Source organism: Cnephaeus nilssonii (assembly GCF_951640355.1).
Source record: "Cnephaeus nilssonii genome assembly, chromosome: 12".
Taxonomy (NCBI): Eukaryota; Metazoa; Chordata; class Mammalia; order Chiroptera; family Vespertilionidae; genus Cnephaeus; species Cnephaeus nilssonii.
In genome coordinates this window covers 33,895,589-33,917,711 of record NC_137083.1, presented here as the reverse complement: position 1 = coordinate 33,917,711, position 22,123 = coordinate 33,895,589, and the positions used below count along the sequence as shown (strand labels likewise).

At 35.5% G+C, this 22,123-nt stretch overlaps 1 protein-coding gene across 1 annotated transcript in view; it reads right to left on the bottom strand.

The window, feature by feature from the left end:
- Positions 1-486: 486 nt before the first annotated feature.
- The window catches only part of SEMA3E (semaphorin 3E), a 217,238-nt gene continuing 195,601 nt past the window's right edge, over positions 487-22,123 (bottom strand). The window contains exons 15-17 of the mRNA XM_079785764.1: positions 21,479-21,546; positions 19,720-19,859; positions 487-4,677 (exon numbers count right to left, since the gene is read on the bottom strand). Coding sequence (XP_079641890.1) covers positions 4,225-4,677; positions 19,720-19,859; positions 21,479-21,546 — 661 coding nt within the window. The 3' untranslated portion in view covers positions 487-4,224. The remainder of the gene's footprint in view (positions 4,678-19,719; positions 19,860-21,478; positions 21,547-22,123) is intronic.

The window sequence follows — 22,123 nt, the reverse complement described above, 5'->3', positions numbered from 1 at the left end:
TCCAAGGTCTTACAAAAACAGCAGAGAAAACAGCAATTAAGCTACCTTGATAAAGAAGTTGAGGCTTGTCAAAATCGTAGACAACCTGCTGGTTACCATTCTAAAAGCACTCTCACTCTTTCTTATCTGGAGAATGCAGTTTAGAAAGGAATTTCTGGCTGCTGGTCCTAGGAACATGATGCCTAAACATAAACCCAACTGCTACAAGGTAGTGAGATGAATGGCCTTGCTCCTCCTTAAGAAAGTTGACATGTATTTCCAAGGAAAGAGAACGGAATTGTTTCCTATCTTCCTAAAAAAGATAAGTGCTGCTCTAGCATTGTACGGTTACATTTAGGCTTGACATGTTGTGAAACTTGAATTCAACTGGCAAAAACTTAGAAAACACTCCCCAAAAAGCATGTAAGGATTTAGCAAATATTTATTTATGATCTATGTTAAACTAAATGAAAATTGTACATAATGGTACAGATGAATTATGCAGTGCACAGTGGCAAATCCATGTGATAGTCAATGGTCTTCGCAGCTTGCCACCAGATGATAAGTCTCATGGCTTATAATCAGTGAAAAGAAATAATATGGCACATGCTGTTATGGATTCAGGCAAGCACATAAAAGGAAGCCATACAGACAAGAATATGCCGATATAGTACTCTAGCTTATAACTAAGCCATTTAGACAAACAGAATACATTCGGTTTACAATGAGAGCCAAAATATAATGCTATCTTCCCAGAAAAATAAAATAAACATGCCAGCTTAAATAACACACTACATTCAAAGGAGTGTTCGTGGAAATCTAGTATTTATATCTGATTTAAACGCAACAGTGTTGTCCTTAAAAATGAGCACTGCTTTTGAAAAATTATCTCGATGTGATACTCCGCTGTAAGAAAAAGAACGACTTCCCACTGCGTCATAACTGCAGCACTTCTTTGTGACCTCAAATACCTACACAATGCTAAGTAATTTTCTGTATCAGGCTAAATACAACTCATTTTTAAGGACAATGGCTGCTGTATCTGCTTCATGCGAAACACCAACACTCAAAATGATTTATTGTATATTACAAATTTACAAATGTTCATAATCACTATGGAGATTTACAAAACCCTACACCCTATAGCAAATATTAAGCACAATAAAAACATCATAAGTACTTAACTAATTTGGGGAAGGAAAAACTCTCCAATATATATGGAATTGCCACTTACTAAATAGGCAAAGTCTTTCTGTTCTCTTTTTTTCCAGAGCCCTCATTAGTGTCTATTTCTATTTTTAATCCCTGTTTCACCAAGTTGATAGCCTTGTGCTGAAATATTCAGTAATAAACACAAAAGAAAAATTAGCAATCTAGGATGGTAGGCATGGAAGAGGCGTCGCATATCATGAGGTAAAATGCCTTCCAGTTGAAATCCTCCTTGCTAACAAACCTGAATCTGTAGCTCAATGGGTGATGTAGGTGTTCATTGTGATGTCAAGGCTCATCCATCCACGGGTACCCTCTCAACCGAGAATAACAGAGTAGGTCTGAAGAAGCAGGAGACAGTTCCTGCACGGAGGTGCCCCATTTGAAACCAGGGTCGGTGGTTATGATTCTTTTTCAGCTGTGTTTTCCCAGAGGGAGTCTTTCTCCTTCACTGAGTTTATGTCTGGAGAAAATGTGCTGGGGTTGGGGCAAAATCTGAATTCTTCCAGGTGGTTAGGAATGCCTTTCCCAAGTTCAAGAAAGAGTGTTTTGGACATAACTTTTGCTAAGGGTCTTGTAATCTGTGGTTATGGTTCTATTTTTTTACAATTCATTTGTGATTTTCCAAACCTGGACATTTCTGAACAAGAATTTTAATCCCAGAAAAAACAAAAGACCTGGAATATGTTTTTGTGGTACATTTCATATTCTCAAGGACAGAGCAACATAAATTGTTGACTTGTCCTTTGAGAGGGCAATGCATTTTTCTTTAAGTACGTCATGATGTGTGTGTGTGCGTGCACGTGTGTGTGTGTGGGGGGGGAATGGAAGTGTGTGTGTGTGGGGGGGTGCAGAGAGAAAATTGAAACAAAAAGCACACGTACATACATATATATGTATATACATATATATGGAATTTAGTGCTCTCACTGAATTGTGTATTTGAGTTTTCAAAAGCTTATTTGGCTTGTATTTATTTTTCCAGAATCAAGTTTAGCATTTTACGTAAAATATATCTTTTTCTGATTAATAGTTTTAGTTTAAAAGCATGTAGGTCCATTCAATTCTTAAGATGTGTCATAGAAAAGTTACTTTCCTCAGTTTTAGTTCTCCAGTTGTCAAATATTTTAGTTCATAAGTGACATTATCATTGTCATTATTATTAACTGGTTGTATGTGTTGAGATTAGAATGATAACTACTTATGCTTTATCTGCCATAATTTTTTTTCTTAAATTTCAAATACAGGAGAAAAATCCTGCTTTCCCTTCTCTTGTGTTAATGGAAGAATGTTTTCAATAAATTGTGTTTATTGACTTATCTGTTCATTTTGAGTGTTTTGGACATAACCTTTACTAAGGGTCTTGTAATCTGTGGTTATGGTTCTATTTTTCTACATCTGGCAGCTTTACTGAAATACATCTTTTTTTTTATGTAACTTTCAATACATTCTGTTTCCAGTTAATATTGGTGGGCAGCAATGACCTCCAGTGGATTCTTATGTACATAGCAACTGAGTTTTTCAGAGAATGTTTATTTTCAATATATTTATATCTTTTAGACCTTTTGTAGCTGGGCAGCTTACTGAATGAACTCTTTAAACTTTCTTGAAACATTTATGTATTTGGTAATTTTAGAATAAAATGGAAAGACATTACAAGTCATCAACACTTGGACTTTCTTATTTATATATCCTCTAAGCTAATTTTGAAAACTAAAATGAATATTATTCAAAATGAACATTTAAATATTCATACTTGTTTTTATATGTAATCCATTTGCTTTTAATTTTTATTTAAATGAAAAATCTTAAAAATTATATTTTAGAAAGGTAATTGCTAAATAAGATAGAAGAAAAAACTTCAGGAAATAAACGTTTTCAAAAATAAAATCTCTCCTGATACTATTTAGAAGAGAAAAGTAAAAGTGCTCTGAACATCTTGGGAGTTAGGTGAACTCATGAAATAATTTTCCATTTGTTAATATAAAATAGAGGAAAATTTGACATCTCAGAGCAAAATGCTTTAATAATTTTTTCAGAAAGAATATGTTTCTGGAATATATTTTTTATTTCAGGAAAGATTACTTAGAAGACATAAAATTTAAGTTTTTATAGAGCTTCAGTGCTATAATGTCATTTTTGGCTTGTGAGGTAATAAGTTATTAACATCTTAAAGCATGACATAAGCATTAGCACATTGTTATTTCAGTTAGCTTTTTTTCTGAAAATGGATTAGATATACTACTGAGAAACTGTTTTCAAATCTTTACTAGACAAATTATAGAGGAATATACTTTTCTACCAGAAGAGGGCAGCAAAATTTTTCAATTAGAGTTCTAACTGTAATCCATCTGTTTTGACATTCTTTGAGATCTTTCTGAGAAGTTACCTTCACTTCATTCTTCTCTTCACTCCATGGTTCACTGAATGTTTTATGAAGGGTACAATTGTCAAGGGGACCACCATTTTTCTTTCATGGTTTACAATAATTATAACACACCTGCTTCATCAAACTCATGGCTTTGACAACACTAATACAATCATTTTTTTTTTAAAGTACAGACAGTTCACATGAGAATATTAAAGTACCTGATACTATGTGTGGAGGAAAGGCAAAATTCAAAAAGATTGAAACATTTATTTTTATTTTCCCATGGTTATTTAAATCTCAAAATTTTCATCAGTATTCCCATTATCTTACGTCTAGCAAGAGTAAAGTAATAATTGCCTTGGAAAAGCAGTCAAGTACTCAAAACTACAACTATCGTCACTTTTTGATAAATATAATGTGAAACCATTGAACCATACACTTATTTAAAAAAATTAGTTAACTTATATGATGTTTAACCAGTCAAATGAGTATGTAGAATAATTTATCATAACACCTCTTAGTCATTTCTGTATTACAGAAATATCTTTTTAAAGTAATGCAAAGAAGTTGGATGATTTCTCATTCTTTTTTTTTTTTTTTTTTTTGCTTTTGCTTTTAGGTTTCAAATATAAATTCTTCAGAATCCAGTGGATTGTTTCACCTCATCAGGAGTCCAGCGTGTGCCTGGGCAGGCGATAGTGCTCTGCTTTGGGACGGAGCTTCTTTTCCTGTGGGTTGGCATATTTCCACTTGGAAGGTGACATTTTATGCTTTTTCCTCTTCTTATCTGTGCACCATACCTTTTCACAGTATTCTTCCACTCTCTGGAAGTTGCTATAACCAATCAGCTGCAAGAATTCCTTGTACCATGGCTTGGCTCCGTGCGGGATACTACTGTGAGCTGGACAAGGCATCTTGTGAGGCCTGTCCTCTTCGTAGTCTTTGTTAAACATTTCCTCCACTCGCTCCTCTTCTACTACCTCCAGGGTGATCTTACGGACAGTATGGACAAAACTATGCTCTACTGTCTGGCAAAAATATGTACCAGCATCCATTTTGCGTACCCTTAGGAAGAGTAAACCGAGGTCCATCTTAACCACTCTATCATCAGTCTTCACCTGCAATAACAAAAAAAGTAATGACACTGGACTATTATCCAGAAGAATATTATACCAACCTATAATGTATCTTTATTTTGTTCATTTTCATTATTACATAATGAAATAAATGTCATATATGTGAGAGAGAGGAAGGGGCCTAAGTAAATAAATCAGCTTTCTCTCTCTGAACTAAATTATATATGAGGTCACTTCATGACTTTAAGGTCATTTTACATCCACATATTTTAAATATGTTTTTATCGATTTTAGAGAGAGTGAGAAAGGGAGAGAAAGAGAGAAACATTGATGAGAGAGAACCATTGATCGGCTGTCTCCTGCACATCCCTTACTAGGGATTAAGCCAATAGCCCAGGCATGTGTCTTGACTGGAAATCCAACCAGCAACCTCTTGTGCATGGGATGATGCTCAACCAACTCAGCTACACTGACCAGAGCCATCAATATTTTTTAAGAGCAAAGTGAGAGAGCTTTCAATTATTAGAAAAATATTCAGTTCTATATAGCACTCAAAGTTAAAGTGAAATGACAATTTGTAAAATTTGTTTAATTTCTTTTTTAATGGAAAGAACAAATTCCATTTCTCAAATTATTAGTTCAGGGGTTCTTATATGTTTCAGATAACAATGACCAACGTTTCTACAAGGATTTCTATTTAGAGAGCTGGACTACCTTGACCCTCTCCCCTTAAAAAAAAAATCTATCTCTTAATTACTCACCTCTACCTTTCCTTGAGCTACAAAACAAACTGTTACATGTTTTCATGTGGCCCAGGATCATATGATGCTGATATAAAAGTGATTTACACTGTACTCTCTGACTTCCCTTTGACAATATAAAACAAAAGCTGTATTCAACTTTGCCAATACAATAGGGCATAGCAGACACAACCACAACCATGTTGGCAGTAAAGGCCATTCCAACAAGCATGTTTTTGAGCCAGTGGTAGGTCCTGGCATGGCCCACCAGGCTCAGCTCTCCCAGGCCTTGGTCAGTTTGGCCATGTCCAAAGTTGCAATGTGACTGACTCATCATATATGATTACTCATGTGTGGTCATTTATATAATTGGTGATAATGTGGCAAAATGGCCTTCGTGTTACAGTGAGAGTTTGTACCTCAAATAGGAATGTTAATGATACACTACAAGGCTCCCTGAGGCATTTTGTCAGCTATGTAAGGTAAATTAACCACTCAGAAGCTTCAGAGTGACATAGTTGGATGACAAAAGGAGCTCCATATGTCCTTCACAGGTGCTTCCCTTGACTTGGAAGGACCAGGCCCTGGCAGACAAAATGCTACAGGCATTAACTCAAGAAGTTCTCCAGTGAGGAGCCAGGAAGAGCCCTCAACCAAAGCCATCTTCACTACATGCATGGGAACAATAAAACCTAAAAAAAAATAGGTTTTACTGAGAATCTAGCCTCAGCTCCTGCCACAACCAATAACTCTTAAAGGACTTTGTGTTGCTCTGCTCATTTTAACTGGGCCTTTTGCCAATTTCCCTTCACCACTAGCTTTCTCCATGTATTGCAACCTGCCTATGACCACATCATGCCTCTCATGATACTGACTCTGAAGGACAGCATCCATTGTTTTTAAACTTGTGGCAGCATTTGACATAGATGGACTGGCCTACTTAACTGTCTTTTTTTGTTTGTTTGTTTTTTCTGTGTAGTACAAGCCATTATACTGTCCTGGGACTTTTCTTGGTATCTTCTATAGATCTCTCATTTCCTCTAAGGCACAATCCTCTGTCCCTCTCTGATCTCATGTTTTATTTGCATCCATTTGATAACTCTTCTATTTCCTAATTTCAATCACCTTCTCTAAGATGGTACAACTTGCACATAGATAACCCATTGTTTTTGTTCCCTATAAATTACAAAACACTAACCAAGACTTATCTGATCTTTCATTATGTACAATTCAGCGTCTTTTCACTTAGACTCCACCCAATTACTTATTTCCCTATTTCTGACAATTATATCATCATTACATCATCGTTCTTCTAGTCACTCTATCTGAAAGTGTTTATCATATACAGGGTGTTCCCCAAAAATGTATACATACTTTAACAACTGATAGCTCAATTTTGAAAATGAAATGTATTTTAATAAACACTGTGTTTATAATGATTCACAGTGTCTGTATACATTTTTTTGGGACACCCTATATACGTCTCTCTCATTATTATACCCATGTCCAAAACATCTCAAATTCCCATCAACATTTCTTCATTGATGAGCATCAGAAACATCCATTCCATTTCATTATTTTTGCTACAATGCTAGGCTCATACTTCACGACCTGTTCTTTGACCTTATCTCATGGCAGACTCTCCCCAAATCTTCCTTTTTTCTGTTCTTGCTTTCATGCCCAGCTGGATTCTGTTTCAGAACCTATACTCTTGTCTCTGTCTAAAGAAACTTCCCAATGCCTGGCCTGATTCCTTCTCATTCAGAAAGGCTGACCTAAATGCTATCTCTTCAAACAGGCCTCCCTCACACCCCTATAAAAATGTCCTCATTTCCTTATTATCATCATTTCACTTGTTAACTTTTATATACCTGAACGAGCATCATTATTTGCAAATATAAACAGCCCTTGCATTAATTTTCTTCTTATTGGTAGCTGTACCCTTTATTTCAACAAATGAGTACTATTTTACTCTTCTCCCAAGTGCACATCCTTTGTCATGCTCCTGATTGGGTAGTTATTCAGACTATTGCTTGCCTGAGCAGGTGACAATTGTCCAATTAACCAGATCTTGCCTTTCTAAATCTATATCCCCAACAGCTCAAGGTAGAGCTTCTCAGACTGGGGTTGGTGGAATAGTTGCATTTCTGAGATCAATGACTTTTCTATAAGGATTTCTTAGATTAGTGTGATTATTTCCATTATAATCAATATAAATTTTAAAAGAACTCTATTTGGGATCATGTGGAAGATCCTCATTGTTAGTATTTGTGTTTATCATAGATCTGATCCATTTTCAAAGCTCTGATAGTTTCCAGCTGCTAAGGAGGACAAAGATGGATTTAATATGTTAATGATACGTTCCAGCCAAATGAAAACCAAACAGCATCCTTATGTAGTAATGCACATAAAAAGTTTTGAAGTCACTTGAATAAAGTGTTAAGGGGATTGAGTCATCACATGGCACACAGTGCTATAGGCAGATGTTTTATATATTCACATACACACATATGTGGTAGTCTGTGTCCCATATTACTTCCACAGAGATACCTCATTTCAGTGGAACAAAAAATCATCCAATTAAATACACATTTAAATGATGTATAGATTTGCTTATATTTTATTTGTAAATATGTTTTGGTTTTATATTTGAATAAAAGTTACAAGTATACAGGATGCATTTCTGGTTTAATTCTTGTGAACATTTAATAAACATTTTAGTACAAGTCATGCTACCAGCCCAAGAACAATGCTATAATTTTAAGGGCAGGTAGTGGGGACAACTGGCAGAATAATAGAGTCAAATCTTCCTCTTCATAACTCCTTCTGCTCTCAGTTCCCTGTCTTGCAATCTAATTTCCCACTTCCATGTCTTATTCTGGTCTTATTCTTTCTTCTCCTCAGTAAACTCCTTTCTACTATTTACCAATCCATTTTTAAATTTTCCTGCCAGGCTTAGACTTTCACATCTTAAATGAATACTTTCTTTATGGCCCATAAATATGTTTTGTTTCTTTTGGGAACTCAAAAGCATTCATATTTGTAGCATACAAGATGGTATTTATAATCCTCTTCAAATATTTTTTCCATGCAAGTTTCATCTCTTTAATACAGGGTGGGGCAAAAGTAGGTTTGCAGTTGTTCATGTGGAAAATAATACAATCTATAATAATAACAGCATAATGCTAATGACAGCTGAACAATCTTCTGGATGTCCTTTCAGATGAAGCTGCGGGCGGGGGCCGAGGCAAAGGCGGTTAGGGGTGATCAGGCAAGCAGGCGAGCAGTTAGGGGTGATCAGGCAGGCAGGCAGAGGCTGTTAGGGGTGATCAGGCAGGCAGGCGAGTGGTTAGGGGCGATCAGGCAGGCAGGCAGGCAAGCCGTTAGGAGCCAGTGGTCCCGGGTTGCGAGAGGGATCTCTGACTGCTGGTTTCGTCCTGATCCAGCAGGAATTCCTAAACCGGCAGTCAGACATCCCCTGAGGGGTCCCAGATTGTGAGAGGGTGCAGGCCAGGCTGAGGGATGCACCCCCTGCCATGCATGAATTTCATGCACCGGGCCTCTAGTAATTAATAAATAATAATATAAGAATAAACTCTGTTTATTCATAACTGTAAACCTATTTTTGCCCACCCTGTATTATAAGTTGCATAAGGGCAAAGGCAAAGGCCTATCTCTTAATTATTATGACTATTCCATAATGAGTAGAGTGCTCAGAACATAGTGAAAATGAAAACTTATTAATTTGTTCAGAGTATACTAGCAAGACAATGAGGTATACCAATAAGGATATAGTAATTCACCAAGTAATTAACCATTTCTATGTAAACCCAATAATGATTTGGCTAGGAAAGAAGCAAGCATAATTTCAGCAACAGTTAGCAACTAATGTAAAAGGGGCTATGTATGCTTCACAGACACATAGGACAAGCAGCTCTAGGAAAGTGCCTTCACCTGAAAAGCATCTGCACACCAACATCCTCACTGAATATGATGATCCTTTGTTCTCTCTCTACTAAATCTCCTGGGAGAGTGAATAAGACATGAGAAAACCTAAAAGTCACCTAGCCCATATTCTGGCAAATAGCAATCAGTTTATGAAAATGTTTTAAAATAAAACAAAAAGCAAAAGTGATATAAATACAAATCATTAATCTCTGGCTAAGAGTGCTTTAAAAAAAATCTGTCAAAGAAGAAGGAATTTCTTCCATTATCAGAAACCCAAGCTTGAGAAACATGGCATTGTGTGCATGTACTAGCATAAAGTCTAGACAAGTTTGAAGATGTGGAAGCAAGATGACTATAATGGGAATTGTTCTACCTCACTTATTTGCATATTAGAGATAAGGCCTGCCTCAGAATGCAGGTCTCTCCTCCTGGTTACAGTGAACCATAAATTCAAGAATAAAAGCAGTGTTAATTCTCATATCTGGATGACTGTACATTGTGTAGATTAAATCACCTTGAAAGTTAAGTTTGACTTCCACAGCCTATGAATAACTAGAAATAATAAATGACTTAGAGATTTGTATTTGAAGTCCTTCCACAATTTAATCTTTCCACTTTAGTTAACATGGGTACCTTCAACATCAAACCCTGATTACAGACGTGTTTTTCATCCAGTTGTTCTTTTTCTGCGTCTGCAGACCAGATTTACTTGGTCAATAAGATGGTACATAATACATCATTTTATCAAATATTCTTATAGGTAATATAAAAACATACAGAATTTCTTACTGAAAATGGTTTTAATATTGTTAGCTATAGAGATTGATTCAGTATGTTTCATAATGTCAAATAAAAAAGTAATTGAACAAAGAACCCTGCACATCTGGTAGCTGGTCAGGAAGAAGCCATGATTTCCATGTGTCTCAACTATATGGCTCCATACTTTTCATAGGAATAGAAGACACACAGGACTTGAACTGGTTTAGTTCAGAATATATTTAACAATGAAATCAGTTTTAGTCAAGAAATAAAGACTAATAATTTATATGTTTATTTGTTTGTTTATCTGGCCTGTCTTCAATTCAAAAAGATTTTTTGGTGGACTTACAGAAATATATTGTATATGATAGCATAAAAGTAAAAAAAATTATTTTATTAAAAACACTTTCCAATATGAGCCTGCTATATGAGAAAGATGATTACCTAATAGAGACAGGGTGAGTTCTTAACTCATTTAAGAAATCTGTTTCACTATACATAAAACAAATAAAGTTGTATTTATACTTCAAATTAAAGATCCAAATGTGAAAAATTTATTTCTAACACAAGAAGATCATGAGAGGAAAATTATTATAAATAAGAACTCAAAACCATACTGTCAAAAAATGTTCTATTAAAAAACACCAACACTATATCAAAGAAGAAATTTTAAACATTTATATTCAAGAATTGATTAATATATAGAAGATATAAAGAATTCCTGAAAGTAAAGAAAAGAGAGATATATGAGAAAAATGGGAAAAAGTATATAAACAGGAAATTAAGAGAAACCCAAATGCTTAATACGTATTCAAGTTATGTTCAATGAGTACTAGTAATTTTAGAAATGCAAATTTAAAGATGATACTGCCTTACACACAAAAGAACGGGAAAAACTAAATATTGGTAAGGATGTGGGGAAATAGGAGCTTTAAGAATGAAAATGGTGCAGAAATTCTGGAAAGTAAGTCAACAATTATTAGAGAAATGAAGGATTTTGATAGTTAATAATGCAGAAATTTACATGCTGGTCTATAGGGTGGTATTTGCAGAGAGGATCATTAAAGACATAGTAGTAGGAATTAATGACACTTTTGATCCACTCTTAGGAGAATGGATCAATTAAGAGCAATGAATGTATGCTATGTCCAATTAGTAACAGAAACAATGAACTAGAGACACACAGCAACGGTGATAAACCATAAAAACATAGTGTTGAGTTTTCAAAAGTAAGAAGCAGCAGCATAAGATCTATAGCATATTTATTTTTATGGTTCATGCAAATTCAAAATGTTATATATTTATTCAATATACAAATGTAGTATTGGACACCTTGCAATCATGACAATGGATGCGTCTGAGGGAACAAGATGAAAGTGGAGAAAGGTGGTCCAGGAAAAATAAAGTCAAACAGAGGGGACTTGTGTGGGCAGATCATGACAGTGTGCTGTGAATAAAGTAGTATGTTTAACTAAATCATGCATCTGAAGGTAAAAAGAACCAAAATGCAAAAAACAAACCAAACATAAGAACAAACAACAAAAAACCCTCTAGTTGTTTGCAATGATTATCCTGGTGTGGCAACCAATAAGTTTGTTTGTAATCTGTTCATGCTTGGGTATTATACAATCATATGATTATGTAAATACTGCTCAAAAATAAACAAACAGCATTAGTTTAAGGGTATTTAAAAATTTTTTTCCACAGATAAGAGTATCAGGATGAAGGGAAAGTAGGAGGACAGAGGATAAAAGTAAAGCTAATGTTTGGACACAAAAATGCACATCATAAGGCACTAAACAACCACTAGAACTGGAGTACAACTTCAATTCTAAATTGCCTAGTGATCAAAGGCAAGAAGAAAGTATGATTAATTCTAAGATCTAAATGTCTTTTAAATATATATTTAAAATTATTCCTTATAAGAACTACATCTTTTCCTGGCATGGAGGCCTGAGTAAAATCTCTTCTGTGTTTTCATAAAATGAAAGGCAGGCATCCAATCAACAGCACTGCAATAAATAAATTTCCTTAAGGTAACACCTCAGGGTCATGTGAGGACAAGGTTCCCAAGTACAGTTCAATCTGAGCTATTCTTTGGGCCTAAAAGATGTGGTCCAGATACACAGTTCTAAGCTGCTATATTAGAGTACAGTTTTTATTCTCTAGAAGACTACTAATATATGAAGTATAATTTACATGAGAACAAGAAGAATTGTTTAGTGAAAGAAACTAGTATTTTTGAGTAACTACGCTGTGCCTGGCAATGGGGCTTGCTACATTACCATGTTGCTTTGTTTACTTAGATGCCCAGAGTTAGAGGGGTTTCAGTAGGATAAAGCATAGATCCACATTTGAGTCCACAGATTTAGGAAAGTATGTCTACTTTTCAGAGATGTTTAGAATTCTCTTGGAATGTAAAAAGAAGAAAGTTCTACTTAAAAAGTCTAGCTTCATTTATATTTTTAGAAAGTTGCTTTATATTTTTTATTTCAAACAATAGGAACTGTCTTTGCCATTGTAAATAAAAAGTGAAATTAATGTGTTGTTATACTGCTAATTACTCCAGAACTAAAATATGGGGCAAATGACATTGTAAAAATACTTCTCAAGGCTTTAAAATGTAAATTTTGAATATTTATCTGTAAAGAACTGTTAGTTCAGAAATGATGAGAATATTTTAGATTGAAATAGAAACATTGAAACTACTAAACATGTTTCAAATGAGGCAAATAGTTCATGTACTTCATGTTATGAAAACAAGAAAAACAAAGTAAATTATATCAATGTGGAACAAACCTGATGCTTTCAGTACATGTGTATAAAGAAAAAATGGAAACTTATGGCTGTCATTGATTTCTTTAGACTTCCTGTCATGTGTTAGCATTGGTAAAGGTCAAGAAAATATGAGTCATTTTAGCAAACAAGATGGTAAAATAAGGACGTGCTGACATAATACAACTGCAATATGAAAAGATGTAATTTGTATATTCCAGTTTTTATGTTTTGTTTTTACAGAGAAGCTGTCTCCATAATGCATTGAGTCATCAATAAAATTATGTTTTAATTAAAACTGTACACATATAGCCTGGATGCAATAAACACGAAGTTAGCTGGAAGGAAGTGCCGATTGTATGTGATCTGAAGTCAAAGTTGAGCAGTGACAACTTTTGGCATGAGTAAAAAAAAAAAGAAATTGAGAGTGAAGTTGAAGTTTTGTAGATTTGATATTAACTTACATTCAATCTATTGAACTTTCTATAATAAATATGCACATTTATGCATAATTTAAGAATTCTATACAATACATATAATTAGCTATTTTAAAGTGAGATACTTTATTTTTAGGACTCATAAACACACAAATATATTTCCTTTAAATAGAGAATCCACAGTGGAAAGACCAATGGAGGACCAAGGGGAAATAAACTTTCCATGCTTACCAAAGATAAATTATAATGCTGGTCAGGAACCACAGCTTACTCGTTTGCCTTACACTCTCTCTTGCTGATATTTCTCACATATTTCTTGCCATTCCAAATCTTTCTTGTGCTTTATATTCCTGAATGTGCCTATACCAGAATGAGAGCTCCATCTGAATTCTTTTAAAAAGCTCCCAATTCAACATGGCCAAAAATGAACTCAACATCTTTTTCCTAAATCTTCTTTTCCTCCCTATATTCTTTTTAAAAAAGCATATGCACATATTTAATATGTGAGACAATATGATTTCAACCTGGCTGGGAGAAAAATGAAATATGATGATTGCAAACTTGAGTGAATCATTTCGAAAAAGATAAAACCAAATCTTACACTAAAGAGTTAAATGTATAAGAGAGAACAACAAGCAATAACAGAACAAGATAAAAATATAAATTAAAAGTTGGCCATTCTTGAGTGGTAAAGGTGCTAATAACACAAAAGAGGAGAAGGAATTTCAAAGAAAAAGACTTGATAACACTGATTACATAAAAATAGAAAATTTCCATAAGCTTAATAAAAAACTTGTAAAAGACATCAACAGGTTTTGGCTGGGTTGCTCAGTTGGTTAGAGTGTTGTCTTGACATGCCAAAATTTTGGGTTCAATTGGTCAGGGCACATACACGAATCAACCAATGAATACATAAATAAGTAGAACAACAAATCGATGGCTCTCTCTCTCTCTCTCAAACCAATAAATAAAACATTAAAATCTATATATGACACACAATGAGAGAATAATATATACACATCCTATATAATAAAAGCCTAATATGCTAAGTGTCCTGTTGTCCATTCATCCATTCAACCAATCAAAGTGTAATGTGCTAATGATGTGCTAAGGCTGCTCAACCACTCACTATGATGTTCATTGATCACCAGGGGCCAGACAGTCGACCAGGCAACCAGTTGCTATGACGTGCACTGATCACCATAGCTTGCTGCTGGGGTCTGGCCAATTGGGACTGAGCGAGATGGGCCAGACACACCCTGGAACCCTTCCGTGATCCCTCCCCAGCTGGCCAACCTCCTGCGTCCCTCCCCGGCCCTGATGGTGCACTGGTGGGGTCCCTTGGCCTATCCTGTGCCCTCTCGCAATCCAGGACCCCTCATAGAATGTTGGAGAGCTGGTTTCAGCCTGATCCCCCAGGCCAGGCCGAGGGACCCCACTGGTGCACAAATTTGTGCACCGGGCTTCTAGTCTTTTATAATCAATAAGAAAACTATCAACACTCCAGGAGAACAGAGGTTAAAAACACAAAAAACACAATTTACTAAAAAAAAAAAAAATTACCAATAAACAAGAACTCATGTTCAACTTCTCTAGTAAGCAAAGAAACAAAAATTAAATCAAGATATTTTTAACCACCAAATTGGCAAACATTTAAAAACAATAACTTCCAGGGTTGGTTATAGATGAAGCAAATAGGTACCACATTCATTGTTGGGGTGTGTGTACATTTCTACAGTGTTTTTTTTTTTTTTTTTATGAGAGTAAAACATACTACCGTATTTTCCGACGTATAAGACGACTGGGCGTATAAGACGACCCCCAATTTTTCCAGTTAAAATATAGAGTTTGGGATATACCCGCCCTATAAGATGACACCCGGTGTATAAGATGACCCCCGACTTTTGAGAAGATTTTCCTGGGTTAAAAAGTCGTCTTATACGCCGGAAAATACGGTAGTTCCAACACTTCATGCTTATGTTTAACCCTTTAACACATTTATATGTTTCAATCTATCAAATATTTAATGTTGTGCTATTGAACATAAAGATTATGTCCCTATCACCTGCTTCCACCTTTATCTTCACCCCCTCCACCTACTATATTCTTAATACAATTATCAAAGTGATCCTTATGAAACCAATTTTTGTTGTTGTTAATCCTCACCCAAGGATATTTTTCCAATGCTCTTAGAGTGGAAGGAGGGAGGGACCGAGGGAGGAAAGTCGGGGGGAGGTGGGGAAGGGAGGGAGAGAGAGAGAGAGAGAGAGGTGAGAGAGACACATCAATTGGTTGCCACTCTCATACACACCAACTATGGCCAGGGATCAAACGTGTGACCCCTCAGTGCATGGGCTGATGCTCTTAAAACCAAGTTTTGATCATATCATGGCTCTGCTGAAAACTACCCAATGGTTTTCTGTTTAACTTAGAGCAAACAATAAAGCCACTCTATAAAATTTTACAAATCCCTCCTTGAGCTGCCCTTTACCTACCCTATGACTCACAGTTTATTAGTCTCCCTAGTGCTCATTCCCCTCCGGCCACACTGCCCTTCAACCTGATGTTCTTGGAATATATCAGGTGCATTGGTACCTCAAGGGCCTTTGTACCATCTGTTCCCATTTTCTAAAAGTTCTTCTCCAATGCGGTCATGTGGCCTATTACCTCCCTTCTTTTAAGTCTTCTTCTAAATATCACTTTGTTGGTGAGCTTCCATGATCACCCATTTAAAAAATTGCAACCTCTCCCTGCAAGTAATCTCTCTTGCATTTTCCTCCTTAGGATCATCTGATACATTAATTATAATTATTATTTAGTAGAATTGCTGTTGTTTGTCATCATTATTATTATCATCATCGTTCTCTGTTGCCCAAAATACAATTTCTATAAAAGCAGAATATGTGGTATGTGCTTTATGGTAGATGCTCAATAAATAAGTTTCAAACAAATGAATAAGGCAAATGAATAAATAAACCCAAGAAAATGAGATAGAGTGCTCTGAGTTTTATATCCACATAGCCTCAAACGATAGAACACACTTATTTTGACACAGAATTGCTCTTCTACTAACAGACATAGAGTAGAAGTCTGAAAAGATTAGAAATACATTGATGTGCATATCATATACTAATGACTCCTAGTATTAATGCTTAGAGTGGGAAATGTTTCAGTTAATGTGCCATTGAACATAATGATAATGGCAGGTTCTCAGGTATCTAAACACGATGTTACTGGCTTTGCACCAAAGCTGTAGCAGTATGCACCACTAAATTCTGATGGGAAAAAATATAGCTATATCTATAGCTACATCTACATCTACATCTCTATCTATACATCTCAAGCTGACACCAGGAACATTTTTTTCAGAAATCAAATTCCAGAACTTCGGCAGTGAACTGTTTTCCATTTGCCCCATGTCCCAAAGCATCCCAAACTGTATTTAGAATTCTGGTTTCAGAAGGTTGTGTGGTTTAGTTTAAAGAACATAGATACCTGTATTTGAATCTACTTTACTAGCTGTGAGTAATCAGGGAAGTCTGTGTCTCAATGACCTCATCTATAAATACATTTTTAAAATAAAATGATATAGTCTAAAAATGCCAGAAGTACCTGGTCCAAATCTTGGGTCTGTCTTTGTTTATGAGCTATGGCTCTTTTAGTTTTGTTTATGAGCTATGCTTTGTTTCCAGCTATGTTTATGAGCCATGCTGACTTTGTTTATGAGCTCTGCTTCTTTTAGTTTCCGCATTTGTAAGATGAGGATTACTATGTCTAATGTGCAGTTGTGAGATCTAAGGATAATAAGGTAAGGCACCTAGCATGGTCTCTGTGTGCAACAGATGCACATTAAAGAATAGCCCCATCTATTAAGTCTTTTCTGCTGCCTTTTCCCTCAGTGCATCACAATGACTGACTCACCATGATTAGTCAGGTCATCAAGCCAAGGAAAAATGCTCCTTTATGAAGTACTAATAAAGTAGGCTTTCAATAAACATTTATGAAATAAATAAAAAATGTAGAGATTATGTTTCATATATGGCATTTAAGGAAGCAGGGGACTATAAAGTACATTTTTTTGAGAGAAAATTGCAGTAATCCAGTTTAGAAATGAGACAACTGAATTGCTAGATGCTATCTAAAGCATTTCTAAAGATTCATTTCAACAAAAATATCTGCCTGAATATGTGTGCCTGTGTAACTTCAGAGGGCTGAAATTGGATTGCAGGCAGATACTCCAAACTCAAAAGTTCAGTTCAGTAAAAGGAAGATGAACATATGACAATTTTCACAGAGGCTCTGATCTGACTGCAAATAAATGACTTCTTGTGGCTCACAGTGTCCATGAGGAGCCTTGATGGCCACAGTAGGGGTACTCTCAAAAGCATTTCCAGGGCCAAGATTTGATAAAATAATTATCTTAACTGCCTCATAGTAACTGTAATAAGTGCAAAAATGGTCTTTATACACAACTCTGAACTCAAAATCTTGTTTAAAATACTCTAAACAGACTCTAAAATGTTTAAAAGGCACATCTGTTTGTGTATACAACACACACATTCAGCTTCTGTTGACGTCAACAATTTTGGGTGTTTTTTTTACTTTAGATTGTGAATAAATCAGATTGCTATGTCTATAGAAATTAAGTTCTATCTTAATTTCTTATAGCTAAACTTTAAATGAAGGAAGCACATTCAAAAATTTCAATATCAGTTAATATATCAGCCAGGGCTACTTAAATGTAGTTGAAAATTGGGACTAAAATTTGGGTAAATCAGAAATTATATCAACAACATGAGAAAGAAGCTTAAAAGTGAACATTGTGATGAATGCAGCATTTGTTAAAGATTTCCAAATAAGACAGTTTATGGTGAATTCCAAATTAGAAACAGAATAATCTGAATGAAGAAAACTACTGATGAAAGAATTACTTCTCTGACTTCTGAAGCCATTCAACTGGATAATTACAAAATATTCTCAGGTCCTCTCTTGCCAAGTGAGTTATGATGGAATTTAAAAACCAGTTTCACCTTAAATTTGTGGAATGGAAAATACGTTAGTGCTAAATCAATAATTTATTTCAGTGAAATGTGCTATAACATTTTTGATATGTATTTATTCTTATGGCAGCATAAAATTTAGGAGGAGTCTCCTTTCCAGATTGCCTTTTTATATTATTTCTAGAGCCTTTGTTAAATTGAGGTGACTTATTCTGTAATAGCTATACCAGGAACCTGGGATTTACAAACTTAATCATCTTTCAGAATGTAGTGTATAATTTTGGATCAAAATCATGTTGGATTTTTAGTTTCACAATAGGCTAGGGAAAAAGCATAAAAAGTCAATGTATCCTATATGTGGAATCAATAATGTTGGCTTCCGATGACAGATGTTTGGTCTCTAGCGCCACAATGAGGTGGAAACTCCATTCAGTCACTCTCTCCATTATGCACTTATTAGCTCTCCCTTGGGTCCCACGGCAGGCCTCTAGAATTTCTTTCCCTTATTCAACTGGCAACCTTTCCTTTACCAAACACCACTTCTCCAATATTCACCAACATCTATTTTCCATTAATGTAACCAAAGTGTCTTCTACTTTCTATTTCTATAATCCCACTTTTGTGAAAATTGAGCTCAAATCCTATATCAACATCAACAAAGCTTTATCTGCTTTCTCTGCTTCATGGCCTTGACCTCTTCCTATAAACAACCAACTCCCTAGACTTGCATTCTTTAATCCAGTAACTACCTCCAGACTATTCTGTGTGTATGTTTTAAATGCTGCTATCCTCCTAAACATTGCCCAAATTGTTCTTCTCTCATTATTTAAATGATTATAGAAATATAAGCTCCACCACTAAATCTGGTTAATAAAAAGAGCTGATGCCTTTCTTTTGTTCCCTGTGGACTACAGTGGAACTCCAGTGTCAATGGGTCACATATGTTTAACAGCTTTATCAGACAACCAGCTTAATACCACTGCTATTGTTGTTGTTTTAATTTGATTATCCATAAGTCTTAGATACAAGTGTTAATGGTGTTTAAGTTTGCTATTTTTCTAGAATTGTACCTTGGGAGGTACAATTTAAGAGCATCATTTTGATAATATGGCACTAAAATCATGAAGCTATCGGTCCCTCCTGAATAAAAATCAAGTCTCCAGGATCTAAATTATATATATAAACATATGTATATGTAATTTATTTATATTATATATAAATTCAGATGTATATAAAAATCTATGTGTATAAGTGTTTGAAATTGTTATATGGATATAAAACACACAATAAATAACCCCACTTTTTAAATGACATGTATAGCATAAGAAGAGTGTTTCTTTTTAAGCATCCAATAAATAATCATCTATTGACTAATTGCTCACTATATGAAAGCCACCATGGTGTGAATGTGCAGCTTTGAATTACCTCTTCTTTTCTTGTGTCACGTCCTTTCTGTACAAACCAGATCACTTTTGCTTGCAAAGAACGTGGCGTGCATTCCAGCAACGTACTGTTGTTCTCTATGCCATATGCCAGTCGCTCTTCAGTCTTATCCAAAGCATCCCCTACAATATGAATGTTAAGATCAGCCTTGAGTCTTGGATTTTATTGGTAAATAATACTTCTAAAATATTATTCATTAGATCCCTGCAGCAAAGTAAGTAACTCATTTATTGCTAATTTCAATGCAAGGTGATTTAAATGAGTTTTTTAGAGTTAGTGGGATACCAAAATCTCAACATTAAAGACACAGCAGGCTATGGGGTGGGACAGAGGAAGTAACTGGGAGTTTGGTTTCACAGGACAAGACAATCAGGACAGTAAAAGGATGTATCAGTGTTAAATTAGTCATCAGTGTTAACTGTATAGGAAATCAGTGGCCAGTGCTTAGCAAAGAAGGTAAGAAAAGGTGAGCACCAGATGTTCAAGCAAGGCATAGGGCTCAGTTCATGGTCACATGAAACAAAAGCAGAAATTGAAGTGATGGGGCTCTACATAAACACAGAGTGAGTGGCATCTTGACAAAGGGATTGCACTTTTCCAGATATCGGGCTCCTGCAGTAAGAAAAGGGTATACAACTGAACTAAGGATTTTGTGAACCAGAGCTTCTTGATTATAAACTGTATCTTGGATCAGAAAGGCTCCCACTGACCTTGAACCCAAATTTGCACACAGGCAAGGGGAATAAAAGCAAGTGGATTTAATTTTTGTTGCTTTAACCACGGTCAAATTCAATAACTAGATCCCAGGGCTTTTTCCCTATGCCTGTGTTCTCACCTTTAAAACTGACCCCTACTACGTTTCTCTAAGATTGAGATCCCGCCTTTCTCTAGCCACTATTCTCAGAGACTTACGTCCTGCACCAAATCCGGAGTCAGCTTAGGGTCCATCAAGCTACTACCGGACCACAGTCTCTGGAACTGTGTGTAAACACCTCTGGTCTCCAGCCATGGTGCCCCTTCCTTCTGTGACTGCCTGGTGAACCCGGTGACACTAAGCACAGCTTGTGCACCAACCACCTTCACCGTGTGAAGAGCCGCAACACTGTTCCTACCTACCCCTGTTCCTCAAAACCAATATGTAAATGCGTAGCCAACCCCAGCTCTAAGCTTACTAGTATTCTACGTCAGTGAAAGAGTCAAAGTTTTCCTACTTTATTCTATCGCAAAACTTAGTAGGTAACTTAACACAAGTTAGAGCACTCTTAACAGAAGTGGTGGAAGTATATAAAACTTCATTTACTGAATCAGAAAAGATTATATGTCAAATTCAAATTTTAACTCAGTGGTCAGCAAACTCATTAGTCAACAGAGCCAAATATCAACAGTACAATGATTGAAATTTCTTTTGAGAGCCAAATTTGTTAAATTTAAACTATATAGGTAGGTACATTGTTATTAACTTAATTAGGGTACTCCTTCAATCACACTGTACGTGCGTGCCCGCACGTTGTATTTTGTGGAAGAGCCACACTCAAGGGGCCAAAGAGCAGCATGTGGCTCGCGAGCTGCGGTTTGCCGACCACTGTTTTAACTGTATGGAAGAAAAAAGAATACTTTCAGTAACACTGGGCTTGTGTATATATCAATCACAAAGAAAACAAGGACCCTTTTTAAGAAATGTGCAATATTTCTTCAATGTGCACTCTAAGTAACCCATAGCAATCAATTTTCTATGGATTACCGACAAACTGCTGTCCAAAGCATTGCTGAGCTGCATTTCCATGCCGAACGTCTTGTCTGCGGAACCGCCTGAAAGAAAGTAAACGCATGTAGATGTTCAGATTTCCATTTTTCCAGACTTTAAAATAGAGCCAAGTGCATTAAAGAATCAAGTAGCATTCTGCAACTGACAAAAATTGATCAGTCACACAAAACAAGGATAAAATCTGAGTTTCATTGTTTTCAATATTTCCATTGAATGCTATTCACTGGGTAAGATCCTTGTAACATTATTCATTAAGTGTTCACATAAGTTTGAATTCTGGATACTGAATCAATTTAAGAAAGTTCTCTTTTCATTTTATTAAAAAATTAGTTCAATAAGAAGTCTAATTTGAAATGAGTGTCTTGGGTGGTAAGGCATGTGTGCAGAGAAAGGAAGTAGAATTTGAAGCAGAGTATTTGAGTAAAAAATACATAAAACTCCTTTATAAAAAAGTACATGTAAAAATGGTATTGGAATCCAAATATTTTGTTCTATAGCCATCATGATCAATTAGTCCAAACACAGTTGCTAATCAAAACGTAACTAATAACATATTTAACTTACTCTTTTATTCAGACATCATATATAGAAATTATATGCTGCTATTCAATGCGGTGGTAT